The sequence below is a fragment of the Aythya marila genome (genome assembly GCF_965140915.1).
Source record: "Aythya marila genome assembly, chromosome: 15".
NCBI lineage: Eukaryota > Metazoa > Chordata > Aves > Anseriformes > Anatidae > Aythya > Aythya marila.
In genome coordinates, this window is record NC_139056.1 from 12,227,861 (window position 1) to 12,240,394 (window position 12,534).

Consider the following 12,534-nt stretch of genomic DNA (forward strand, 5'->3'; position numbering starts at 1 on the left):
TCTACCCGCTTAAGAAAGGCAGAGAGGCACTCACCCAGCTGTACACCTCCTCGCCTTCCTTACTCTGGCGCATGCGTTTGATGTAGCGAGAGAAGATGGAGAGGAGAGCTACAAGCACCGCATCCGACTCAGCGCAGTACGAGAGCTTGGAGAAGAGGTGAGACATGATGGTAGAGCGCTCCACTATGAGCCGGGCCACATCCTGTAAAGGAAAAATTTCCGTGGGATCTTTACTAAGCAACGTACACGAGTCCTCCTGCCTTATTCTGCCACATCTTCCGGTTCCCATCACCAGCCCAGGTAACACCGGAGATCACCACGTAGAGTCAAGAGTGAAACTGTCAAATCAGGAAGAACTCAAGTGCTTTGCATGCATCTTGTGATACCTCACAGTGTCCCCAGTTGTAGTACAGCTGCATTCTGATGCATCCCATTGCAAAAGGGAGCATTTAGCAGTATTTATGAAGTAAAAAATGCATTCCCCTGAAGAAACGGTATGATTACTATTTAACAATCTCCATATACTTAAACAGATCTATGCAGGCAGAAAGAGCCTGTGAACCTCTAGATCCATGCAACTGAATCTCAAAGACTGTTACAAAGGATGTTGGTCAGTGAACTTAAAAGCAATGAAAAGAGCACCCAAGAGTGACGATGAATAATCATTGCATACAAGCCAAACATCCAAAATCACCAAAGCCTTAAAAAAAGAATCAGAAATCCAGTTTCAGTTACAGAAGAATGCATATCCCACCACTAAGGTTCCTGGCCTCCCACTGTCACCCAATGTATGTGACTGCAGGTTTAGCACCTGCATACTTGAGAACCACTACCAGATGGTGGCATTGCCTTCAAACCTCTCTCCACTCTTGCATTCCCCATGCCAGCTGAGATGGACTGATGGACTGGAGGTTGTTACTCTCTGATTTTCTGTCTGAATAATATGAAACCAAAGACACGGGTTGCCTTCCAACACATACCCAGAAACACAGCCATGCAGTTATCAAATTCACATGCTCCTAAAAACCTCATCCTGCTGGTACAGCAAGTCACATGTCTACCACTGCCATTTGCAAGGAGTTCAACGTGTCAGGTCTCTCTGATAACCTCTCTGCCACTGCACTCTGCCTCCTCACCAGAGCGAGGTCGTTGTGCTGTCCCTGCTCCTCCACTGGGGCGTGCTGGGAGAGGTACACCAGGTAGGCACTGATGGTCTGCGGATCTGTCTCCATGTGGATGGCCTAGAAGGACAATTTCTTTCATCAGGGATCAGGAGGTAATGAAGACAAGCACCAGCAAAACACATTCTTCTGCATGCACATAAACATGTCGATACCATAGCCACATGCAGTCTGCTCAGATTTGTTTTAGCATGAATAAAACAAAGAATAATTTGCCCCACAGCTGGCCCCTTATCCCTTCCAGCAAAGGTTTACCTGTTGCAAGGCAAGAGCTGTTGTTGCTCTAACACTATCAAACAGTGGCAGCCTCGGGAGGTCTCTCAGCAGCCACTGATACCCCTGCAGCAGTTCAGAATCCCCTGAGTCTTCTTCCATGGGGTGATCTTTCTCCTCTCCATCACGCAGCCCGCCTTCTGACAGCACCAAGGACAGGCCCTGCAGAAATCAAAGCCCATGCATATGAAGCCACAGTTGGACCACTCGTTTCATACTAGTAAACAGAACAGAAACAAGTTTCAAATGTCATGGAGTGATGCAAATGCAGCACACACAGCCTACAACAGGTCTCAAAACATGTTTGCTTGACAGCTACCATACTTGAAAGTTTCAATCCTCTTTAAGCACAATCTTTTGAACTCTGCAATTCTGCCTGCCTTGACTGTGCTCTAGAGCACCAGGCATTTACTGATTTACATTCCCCACTGGCAACAGCTGCTGCCATTTACTCCTCATACTACATGATGTGCTGAGTCCACACCTGAACTTCACAGGAAACATAACAGAATCCAGATCTATCTTAAGAAAAGTACTACTTGGCTGTTGAACAGAGAAGGCTTCTGAGCAGCAGGAAGCAGAAACACATTTGACGGGCCTTGGAGACTGAGATGAGTTACTAAAGAAAATTGACATGGAAATTGCACTGCACAGCAGTCACGAGAATCTAAGAATCTGCCCTTAGTTTCTGATAAACCTGATTCAAGATATTGATTTTACTCACCTTCATGGCCAGGACCCGTGAGGCCACCTGGGAGGAACTCAGGCGTCGCAGGAAATAGTCAAGCACCTCGCAGGTAGTCTGTTCATCTGCTTTGGGACCCAACAGCAAGTCTTGCAATCGTCCAAGCAACTGCCTTTGTTTCTGTTGTCTCTGTGGAACAAGGAGTTGGCCTTTCCAGTGAAATCTAATCCAGGACGCACAGAAAGTAGGTAACAGAACTGATCTCCAAGAGACCACTAACCTGGCGTTTCTTGGCACGCTGCTCTTTACTCTCACCCTCCTCTTCTTCTTCACCTGAGGTTGACTCGTCAGCAGCATCATGAAGCAGGAATTCACAAAGGCACTGCACGGGCAGGACATCCAAGGAGCCCTCACTGGACTGAACCAGATCTGCCAGCCATGGCATTGACTGTGACGAGGCCTAAGAAACAGAAGAAGCCCTGCTCGCTCTGCTCAAGTTTTAGAGATGAGGGATCACATCCTAACTTAGCCAACCCGTCAGGAGAGCCTACCTGTCTCTGAATGATGTTGAGAAGAAAGTCAGGATGACGGCTGCGACAAAGGAGGTGGCCCAAGCGAAGTGACTGGTTCAGGCTTTTCACCTGCTCCAGGACATGCGGTGGAGGTCTGCGTGGGGGCCCCCTGTCAACAAGAAGCAAAACTTCTTGTGAAACAAGAAGTTATTCACAGACAAGGCACACTTTCACTCCAATATTGATGAGGACTAATCAGGTCAGCAGCGTGTGATGGCCACATGCAGGTTACAACAGAAGGACAAGGACTGAATGCAACACATATCCCACAGGTGACCAAGTTTCAGGGCTCTTCTTGCCTACCCCAACCACCTTATCAGCAGTAGAATTTCTTGACTAGCATTAACTGGCTTTTCCTGATAGCACCAGACTGCAGAAGGCTACTTACTGAGGATCCAGACTTGTCAGCTGGGATAGCAAGAGGCTGCTGCTCTCTGTAATTGTTTGTTTTGTGGACGCAGCAGCCAGATGACCCTCAAATGCAAGGATCTCCTGTTTTTCTCTCTGAGAGATTTGAAGCTCGCGGTTAATCATCTCTGTGCGCGTCTCCTCATCCGTCAAGGTACATTGAGGATAGGAATAATTGCTGAGAAAACAAGTCAAAAACAGTTACCTTGTCCAATTCAGAATTCATGAAACAGTCATAATGTCTCTATGGCCTCAGTTCCATTAGGGAACACAGAAAATGCAAGGCAGCTTCCCAACAAAGCCAGGGAGACTGAGACCTTTTCAGTAAATCGCACAACAATCCTGCTCTGAGTTTTATTCCCATGTTGATAATATTTCTGTTGGGGGAAAGCTTCTTTCCCACTCAAACTACAGTGTTGCTGCCAGCCTGCTATTTTACACGTCCCACTAGAAAGGAAGGAGCCAACTGGCACAAACTTCATTCAGGAATACACGCTCGGTGCCCTTATTTGATTTGGGGGGGGATTTAGACAATACTAACTTGGTCATGACCATTTCCATGAGCATCTTTAGAGAGGGGTACTCCTCCCACGCAGCCAGACCTGCAGCACAGAAGAGAAGGGTAGTCAGGGATACGGGAAGCCAGTCAGGGGTTTATTGGGATCCTACTGCAATCCATGATAGGAAGACACACACACACTTTGGAATGTCTCGCCACACTCAGGGCATGGAAACTGTAATCCCTGCCACCTGCTGGTCCAAACCACCCCACTGTGCATTCCTGCACACACAAGGAACATGCATTACAGCACAGTTAGCTAACAGCAGTTATTTTGCCATCCCAGCATATGACTTCAACACAAGCAACTAGACTTCACCCAGCACTTTCCCCAGTTTTTGCGGCAGACCCAGAATCCTGAGAAACATCCACACTCACCGATGTTTTCAGGATTGAACGCAGCCACTACAAGCAGGAGAGGCCAGGCTTTCCAGTACAGGGTAGAAATAGCTAGATTTGGAGGCTGGTACCTACAAGAGACATCAACAGATACAAGTGATTGGATTTGGTTACCGGAGGGCATCCCAAGCCAACTCTTCTCCTTAGTCACGCACTGAATTCAGTCACACCAGCTCAGTGGTTTTCAGGAAGGAAAAAATGAAAAAGTCTCTCACGGGTGCAACAACAGAGTTCAGTTGAAAATTTCTAAAGCAGAAAGGTCAGAGTTCTTGCAGAGGAAATTCCATTCCATGACTCAGAACTTTCTTGCCCTGGAGAAATTTCCACCAGAACATGACTTTGAAAAGGTTTCCTGGTGATTCTGTTATTAAAAATTCTAATGGGAAATAGCATCCTGAAGTCTGTGAGCTAGTGTTGTTAGTCACGAGGTGAAAGTGAGCTAGGTCACAACAAGGTGAAAATGAGCTAGGTCACACAGTGATTATCTACTTGACAAGCCTTACCCTGGGGGTAGCTGGATATTCTCTGGATGGTGATAAGTGCACAAATTTAAGACAGCATCGATCAGCTGGATTCTCTCTACCCTCAGGACTTCAACATCTGGAAGAGAAGAAAAGACCTAACAAGTTATTGACTGGCCCACCTGGCAGAAAGTCCTTCAAGAAAAGCAACACTAACAAAAATTCAACTTGAAGCAACTATGCTGTTGTGGTCTTGCTCTCATGATATTCCAGAATTAGAACAACAAAAAACACCACTACACAACTCTTAAAAAGCAGCAACATTTAAAAAAGACTCAGTACCCTCGTGACTTGTGTTTTCAGCTGCAATTTGGTTAAAATTCTTCAGAAGGCCATTTTTTTCCCCACAAAAGAATCCAACCTGCTATCCACATCTTTTTCAAAACTCAAGTGTGTTCCTTCAGGTAAGCAGTGAGTCTGCTCAGAAATTCTGGGGCTCCGAAGCTAAAAATCCATTTCAACTTTGTTGCAAGCTTTCTAACTCACTGTATGTATATGTATGTATGGTAACACACAGAAGTTACCACTGGAGCTTTGTGCAGTCTTACCATCGGCTTGCACAGCCGCAGCCCGCTTCACCAAGTGGTCAGCAAGCTCCATGGCATCCGCAGGGCCAAGAGGGAGGTCCCGTGACAAACCGATCACAAGGATCCGCATCAGTGTGTCTTCAAGGATGGGCACCTCAGAGCAGAGGCGAAGGAAGAAGCTGCATGAGACAACAGACATCAATCATGCTTCCCTTGACAGCAGCATGAACATTGCTGAAACCCTCCACAGACCCTACAGATCATCCGAGCACAAAATAACCCACAGCTTGGTTTACAACCTTTTCCCTGGTCTGCAGCTCCAAGTGCAGCTGCCAGAAACAATTTGTTTGCATTGCTTTGTACCTCTGCACTTCAGCCTGCTGGAGTCTGAGTTCCCTAACATTACACCAGTACAAACCATACAGCACTGGCCTGCCCTTCTTACAGTTACAGCATTAAGATATAGAGCAGCTTGCCACAGGGAACAAGAATCAAGAATAGAAACTGAGAGAGACTGAAAGAACATTCACCAATTTTAAGGCACTGTAACCAAGGATGAAAAAATGAGGCACAGTTCCAAGCTTTTCCAACAAAGAACTACATAAAGAGCACCAGAAAACACTAATTCCTTTGCCTCCAGCTACAGCTCTGGTCCATGTTCCCAGCCATGGGTGGAGCACGCACTCACTTGCGGTCGCTCTCGGGGGGCCAGTTGTCCCATTTGTAGTACGTCTCTGGCTGTTCTGTGAAGAGCACCTTGTGGAGGCTGTCAGGATGAAGAGAACAGCAAATGTTACCTGTGTGAAGCTCAGGAACACATTCAGCAATCCACTCTCCCCATACTCCTTCTAACGCTACCCATTCTACACATGCAAGAGCCTCCTTAGATAAACTAGCCTACTAAAACTGACAGTGCTAATCAGAGCCAAGAGGACTATGCGGTATAGACATTGGACTTTTATACCTTCCAGTGAACACACCTCATACACTATTAGTTCTGGCTTGACCTGCCTCAGTAATGCCTTGAACCACACCCTAGGATACGATCTCATCTCCAGAGGCAAGCAGAGAAGACAGTATTATATACGGGGCCTTCAACTATACAGCCTGAAAAAGGATGTCAGGCAGGACAACAAGGGGTCCGCGGGAATCATTCCTGACCAGGTAACTGGAAACTCCCTATTGAGCCAAAAGGGTGAACCCAAATAACACAAATCAGGAGTTTTTCATTATCGTGTATTTCCAGTGAGAGGAAGCATTTGCAGGCATTCTTGAGGGGGAGACAGTCCCATCCCGTACCCTTTTAAAACATTATTTCTGCTCCCTGTCTGTTAAGGGGAAGAGAGATCTAACCAAACCCTGGCACATGTATGGGTCTTCCTAACATGTCATAAACTGCTGGGAAACAGACTGGATAGGCACAGCAGATGCCCAAGCTGACGCTCTTACCAGTGCACATAGTCCTTGGGAGCCAGCTTGCTGATAGATGGAACGACTGTATGAAGCCACCAGACTGCATCGCGTTGGATAGCAGCGATTTGGTTCTGGAAAGAGCGCAGAACTTCCAGGTCTGAAAGACAGTCAGGTTACTCACATATCACAGCCTCATACAGAGCAAAGCAGGAGAAAGCATCATTTCAACACCAAAAGTAACCAGGGCTCTGAGCATAAACAGTCAGTGAACTGGGGAGAGAAATCAGACAGCCTTTAGCACACCAGCACTGACAGAACATGCAGATGTGTCAAAGTGATGCACAACAAAATGCCAAGATGCACCACAAATGAATTAGGGTTGTGAGAAGACATCCGGGCAGTCACTTCAACGTCCCCAAAGCTCTGCCCTTTCTGCAATAAGTCATCTGTGTTTTCCATAGATATGAAAACTGCCTGTTTCTCCACCCAGCCACACAAATCCCACACCTCCCAACTCTGCTAGTCTCAGAACAACAAGAAACCCCATGCTTTTACTTAGAATGGAGGCTTACAGCCCCCTTTCTAACCCTAGCTGCAATGTTCCCCCTGTCCCAACACAGCCAGGAAATACTTCACAAGCCACCCATCTTCAAATGGAATCTGGGCTGTCTACTTACTTTTTTTCTCTCCTTTGTCCCAGGCAATTCCAGCCTCCTTCACCTGGGCTGTGATACCAAGCATCATAGAAACAGCCAGCAGATCAGTTATGTGGATGACAAACCGCTCCTAAAAAACAGGAGTGAGTCAAATCAAATCTGCCTTCTGGAACAGTGTTTTGTCATCAAAACGGGATGTGGAAGAGCTGCTGTGAACTGCAAGACGCAAATACTGAGTTACTCAGATAATAAGAGGTGTGGGGACGGATAAAATCTGCCAGAAAAACATATATAGAAGAGGCTGGTACACCGCTGGCATCATCCAGCAGGCACATGGGTCAAACAAAGTGGTACCTTGAATTCCATTTCTGCGTACTGAGCCTCCTTTCGTTCCTGCATAAGGCCCAGACAGAAGGCCTGGAAGTTGATTTCATGCTTTGTCTGTTTAATGATCTCTCGCAGCAGTGCCCGTGAAGCCCGCAGGTAATCATCCTTAGTAGTCAACAGGTCCTGGAACACCATCGCTAGGTACTGAGACCATACAGAAAAAGAAAGCTTTCAGTGCACTGTAAAATATCCACAACCACAGAATGAAAAGACATGGAAATAACGCTGGTAATATGCTTGCCCTTCAGACCCCAGGGAGCTGTAACACGTTTCTCATGAAGTTTTGTTACCAAAGGTAACAAAGGTTACCTTTGTTACCTTTTTTGTTACCTGTTTTGTAACAAAACTGGTCACACTGAATGTGGGAGTTAGAAAATGCCCACACGTTTATTTCTAACAAGTCTAACAACCTAATTTCAATCCAATATGACGCGGATCCCACAGTTGTCTAAGGGAAGATTTCATTTGAGCCTTGGTTCAGCTAAAACTCTCAAGCAGGGGTCTGGCCCCACCAGCAGTCACACAAGACATTACACCTACCTTTGGAGCTTGCTCTGAGCTGTGCTGAAGAACAGTGTACAGGATCTGCATGTTGTTGGGATTTCTTGCATTTGAAAGCTCATTGAAAATCACAAACTTAATTGTCGTGCCCAGGTTATCCCTGTGTGCATTCAGCAGCTCTCTGCAAGGGAAGAGCAGAGGTATCAGAGCTGAGATTTCATTTCAGCTTTGTTCTGATTTTTCTCTAAGTATTTAACACAAAAAGTGAAGATGGTGGGGCAGCAGCTACAGTCAGCAACAACAAAAGATTACTGAGAGATTTCCAGACTAATGAAATTCATTTGAAAGTGACACAGAACACCCCACAGCCACACCTGTTATTTAAAAACACTTTGTAGAGACAGAGCCCCATGTACATCATCCGGAGTGCTCGCTTCCCATTACAGACCCAGTTGCTCACTCACCTGACACACAGCATGTAGTGGTTCAGAAGGACTTTTGGCTTGAGACGAATTTTGATCAGGTTAGAGATCACTTCCATGTCCTCTGAGCTGTGGGTGTTGCAGTTCATGCAGACTGACATCAGCAAGTCCTGAGCTGGTTTGGTCAACTGCAGAGGAAGAACAGAAATACTGCAGCCACCTGCCAGCACAGATCAGAAATGGAACTGGACCTCCGGGCTGGATTCCAGACCAGGCCCAGTAAAGGCACGGTTCAGTCTCTGTCCTTACCTTGGGATTCTGCAACCACATCTCCAGGCGCTGCACGGCCATCTGTCGCACCTCTTTGTAGCCACAGGTTGCTGTCAGCAGCCGGAGGAGGTTCCTGGAGACGTTATCCATGGGCTGGCGCCGGTTGAGCTGGTCCCGCAGCATGTCCAGGACGTACTCCTCCACGCTCTCTGCAAGGTCGTCATACCTGGGCCATACAAACTGTGTTTTATTCACTTCTGCACAAGCTAGCCTGGTGATGCTGCGTCCAGAGATCAGCATTCTTTCTTGTTTGTGATAAAGGTTACAAAAAAACAAAACCAACACCCATTTATTAATTTCTCCTGATGTTCAACATTCTCTAGCAGGTGCCACAGGACAGCTATTGCAAAGAGGGAGCTCTGCTGCAGCAGTGCAAGCGGGGTGAGCACAGACAGATCTGCCACATGGCTGCACCAGGAGAGGAATGCACTTTACCTGGGCATGAGCTGGCCCTCCTGCTCTGGGCTCATTTTCTCCTCTGCAATCAGCAGCTCGCTCTGACTGTCTTCCTCCTCTGTCATGGAAGGGTGGGGGCTACTCCCTACAAAAGACCAGTGCGCTTTGTGAGACCATTTCTCTTTCCAGAGATCAATTGCTCACACTCGTACGCATTCAGCTTCTTTCAAGGGTTCACATCAGCAACACTGGAGGAGGCCACAACTCGTCACCTTCTCACATCACAACACACTCAGGTCCTTCATTCAAGTCTTTTTAACTGCTTGCACTCAAACATCCACTAGAAACAGAAGTGACACTAAATAATGGAAAAGCAACACTAGAAACTCAAAGCCTGGTCTACAGGATTGGCTTCTATTTCCTAAGCACATTCTTACCAGCACTAAGGTCCCCACTGCTACGGCCAACTTCGCCATGCAAGAGCATGCTCTTAGGAGGCATCTTGGTGTTAAAAGCTGTTTGGATGTTATCCACAAAGGTCTTGCAGTGAGGGCTGTCCACCCAGATGCGCTCCCCAAGGGAGTCCTCAATGTAAACCTAAAGGAAAGAAAAGCCACAGAGAACACAAACCGTGCTCAAGCTTTTTTGTACATGTTTGTTGCAGGACTATTTGAGCTTCCCAAGTTATTATTTATTTTCAACATGCAACTGTGAAGTAGGAAACTAGCATAGCCACGCATAGATGAAAAAACTGAGACCAGATGACTGCAGGCAAATCATATGAGAGCAGAACAACAAACCACCGCATCCTAACCTCTATGGGCACTCTCCCTCTCCAGCAGGGAATCAGATTAAGCTCTAACAAAGACTTAACCATAACTCCTACCTCCAAGATATAGAAGCTTGCCTTTCAAAACCTTCTCATTTTCAGATCAACAAGAAAACATTACACCTTGCAGATAAATTATAGAGCACAAAGTCTCTGAGACACTTATGTTAGCAAACACCATCAGCGGCATCCCAGAGAAGAGCAGAGAAATGCAAACAAGACCACAGCACTTCAACAGCCTGTGGAGGTTTTCCTTGGTGAAAAGAAGGACTGGGTTTTTCTTCCCTTCTCCATACAGCATCAGCCCAGTCCCCATTTACTGCCTCCACCATGTTGAGGGATAGATCACGGGACACCCCCTTGCTGTGCAGCAATAATAAATCCTCTGCTTTTATCCTGCCCCCAACACAAGCCACTTCCCGACCCTGGCTGGTTTTACACGTGTCCACCAGTGCCTCAGCCCTGCTGGAGCATCCCGTGTTCAACAACCTTGACAAAGATCTCTGGCCAGTTCTCATCCTCTTCGTAAGCTGCCATGAGAAGGTTGCAGGCCAGGACAGACACAAGGCTGTTCCCTTTGGCTTTGAAATTGATGGAGGCATCTCTTCGGAGCAGGCTGCATAGTGCCTGGAAGATTATAAAACAGATACAATAAAATTAAGCTATCTACCAAGAAAGAAATACAAATCTCAGTAATTACCACAGAGCTGTGGTATTTACAAATACACGCTGATTATGTTCTGATATCAGCTGGAGGGCAGCTGCAACTACGCTCACTACTGGCAGGAATTTCAGAAACGTACTTCAGAAACACACAGAAAGGTACCTCAGAGAGCCCAAGAGTCCCCGCACGGCACAGCCCTCACCTCAATAACCCCTTCGGTGGCAAAGATGTTCGGTTTGATTTTAGCCAGGTACATCAGGCTGAGGTACAGCGTGGTGTCGGGCTTGGCTCTGTTCATTTTCAGCTGCTTCACCGCTCCGCACAGCACCCCCTCGATGCGGTCATCGTTACCTTCTGCCTCTGCTGCCTCGATCTCCTCCAGCAGCACCGTGGGGCCAACTGCAGCAACCAACACAGGCGTGAGTTTGATACCCCCAGGCAAAATAACCTGCCCCGGGATGCTGCCAGCACCAGCCGTGTGGAAAGCAAAGGATGGATCTGCTTACCTTGACTCCTTGCAAACGCATTTTCCCTATCCACACCCTATTAAAAATCCCGTTTTGTGCCTGACAACACCCCGTTGATTACTTTTGGGTTGGTCCGTGCTAAAACGATCCTCTGTAAATATACCTAATGCCAGAAAACGGGGTGACACTTCAAGAAACAGCGAGATCCACAGACTGCAGGAGACAGATGTGAGTAAAACACCACAGAAAGATTTCCTCAGTAAGGTTTCCATGTAGTGTCATCAGATAGGGTGAGGACAACCCGACACAGAGAGGGAAGAGGAGACAAAACCGTTACTTTAGCCACAACCAGGGGGTGAAACCCTTGAGGATAGCGTACAAATGGAGATGGGGGGGTTTACAGAAAGGCTGCCGGGCGTTGAGCCAGGCTCCCACAGCCCTACCCCGGCCACCAGGAGAGCAGCACACCGGCCTTACCTTCGATGGGGATGACGGAGGGCTCCTTGATGGAGGGCGAGATGGCCCGCTTCTCCGCCACCGCCGCCTCCGCCAGGCGGCCCAGGGCGCTGAGGGGCGGCGTGGAGGCCAATTTGGGCCTCTTGGCCAAGCCGCCCAGCCCGGGGGGCCCGGCCAGAGCCGCGGCCGCGTCCCTCTTGCGCTCGGAGGGCAGCCCGGCGGGGGCCGGCTTCAGCAGCGAGCCGGAGGCTTTGCCCTCGCCGCCCTGCCCCTTGGAGCCCAGCGCGATGAAGTCCCCGGGCGGCGGGTGCGCTGCGAAAGAGGCAAAAGTGAGCTGAGCTGAGCTGAGCTGAGGCGAGGGCGGCTCCACCGACACCCCCCCGCCGCCCCCCGGTGCTCACCCGAGGGTTTGGGCACTGCCCCCGGCCGCCGCACGGCCGCCGCCTTCGGGCGGTTCATGGCGGAGCCGCTGCCGCTGCCTCAGCCCCGCTCCGGCCGCCGCGGCGCTGAGGCGGCCCCGGGGGAAGCGGGAGGAGCGCGGCGGAACCACAGAGAGGAGGAGGAGGAGGAGGAGGAGGAAGGAGGAGGGCACACAGCGCCCCCGGGGGGAGCGGGGGGGAATCGGGAATGGGGGTGGGGGGGAATGAGGGAAATGGGGAAAATAGGGGGAAATGGGGGTGTGGGGGGATATGGGGGAAATAGGGGAAAATGGGGAGATATGGGGGAAATGGGGGATATGGGGGAAAATGGGAGATATGGGGGAAAATGGGAATATGGGCGAAATGGGGGAAAATGGGGGAAATGGGAGTGTGGGGGGGAGAGGGGGGTTGGGGATGAGGGGGATTGGGGGATGAAGGGCTGGGATTGGGGGGACATTGTGGGGACATT

General features: G+C 48.7%; 1 protein-coding gene across 1 annotated transcript in view; it reads right to left on the minus strand.

Annotated features, from left to right (window-relative positions):
• The window catches only part of INTS1 (integrator complex subunit 1), a 28,681-nt gene extending 16,504 nt beyond the window's left edge, over nt 1–12,177 (minus strand). The window contains exons 1-24 of the mRNA XM_082772756.1: nt 12,048–12,177; nt 11,668–11,958; nt 10,926–11,122; nt 10,549–10,686; nt 9,668–9,827; nt 9,270–9,375; nt 8,814–9,000; nt 8,547–8,692; nt 8,122–8,263; nt 7,549–7,725; nt 7,216–7,324; nt 6,575–6,695; nt 5,814–5,891; nt 5,147–5,304; nt 4,581–4,677; nt 4,057–4,148; nt 3,661–3,721; nt 3,100–3,297; nt 2,691–2,820; nt 2,420–2,599; nt 2,179–2,328; nt 1,437–1,616; nt 1,137–1,241; nt 35–202 (exon numbers count right to left, since the gene is read on the minus strand). Of these exons, the coding sequence (XP_082628882.1) occupies nt 35–202; nt 1,137–1,241; nt 1,437–1,616; nt 2,179–2,328; nt 2,420–2,599; nt 2,691–2,820; nt 3,100–3,297; nt 3,661–3,721; nt 4,057–4,148; nt 4,581–4,677; nt 5,147–5,304; nt 5,814–5,891; nt 6,575–6,695; nt 7,216–7,324; nt 7,549–7,725; nt 8,122–8,263; nt 8,547–8,692; nt 8,814–9,000; nt 9,270–9,375; nt 9,668–9,827; nt 10,549–10,686; nt 10,926–11,122; nt 11,668–11,958; nt 12,048–12,105 (3,429 nt within the window). The 5' untranslated portion in view covers nt 12,106–12,177. The remainder of the gene's footprint in view (nt 1–34; nt 203–1,136; nt 1,242–1,436; nt 1,617–2,178; nt 2,329–2,419; nt 2,600–2,690; nt 2,821–3,099; nt 3,298–3,660; nt 3,722–4,056; nt 4,149–4,580; nt 4,678–5,146; nt 5,305–5,813; nt 5,892–6,574; nt 6,696–7,215; nt 7,325–7,548; nt 7,726–8,121; nt 8,264–8,546; nt 8,693–8,813; nt 9,001–9,269; nt 9,376–9,667; nt 9,828–10,548; nt 10,687–10,925; nt 11,123–11,667; nt 11,959–12,047) is intronic.
• Nucleotides 12,178–12,534: the final 357 nt, after the last annotated feature.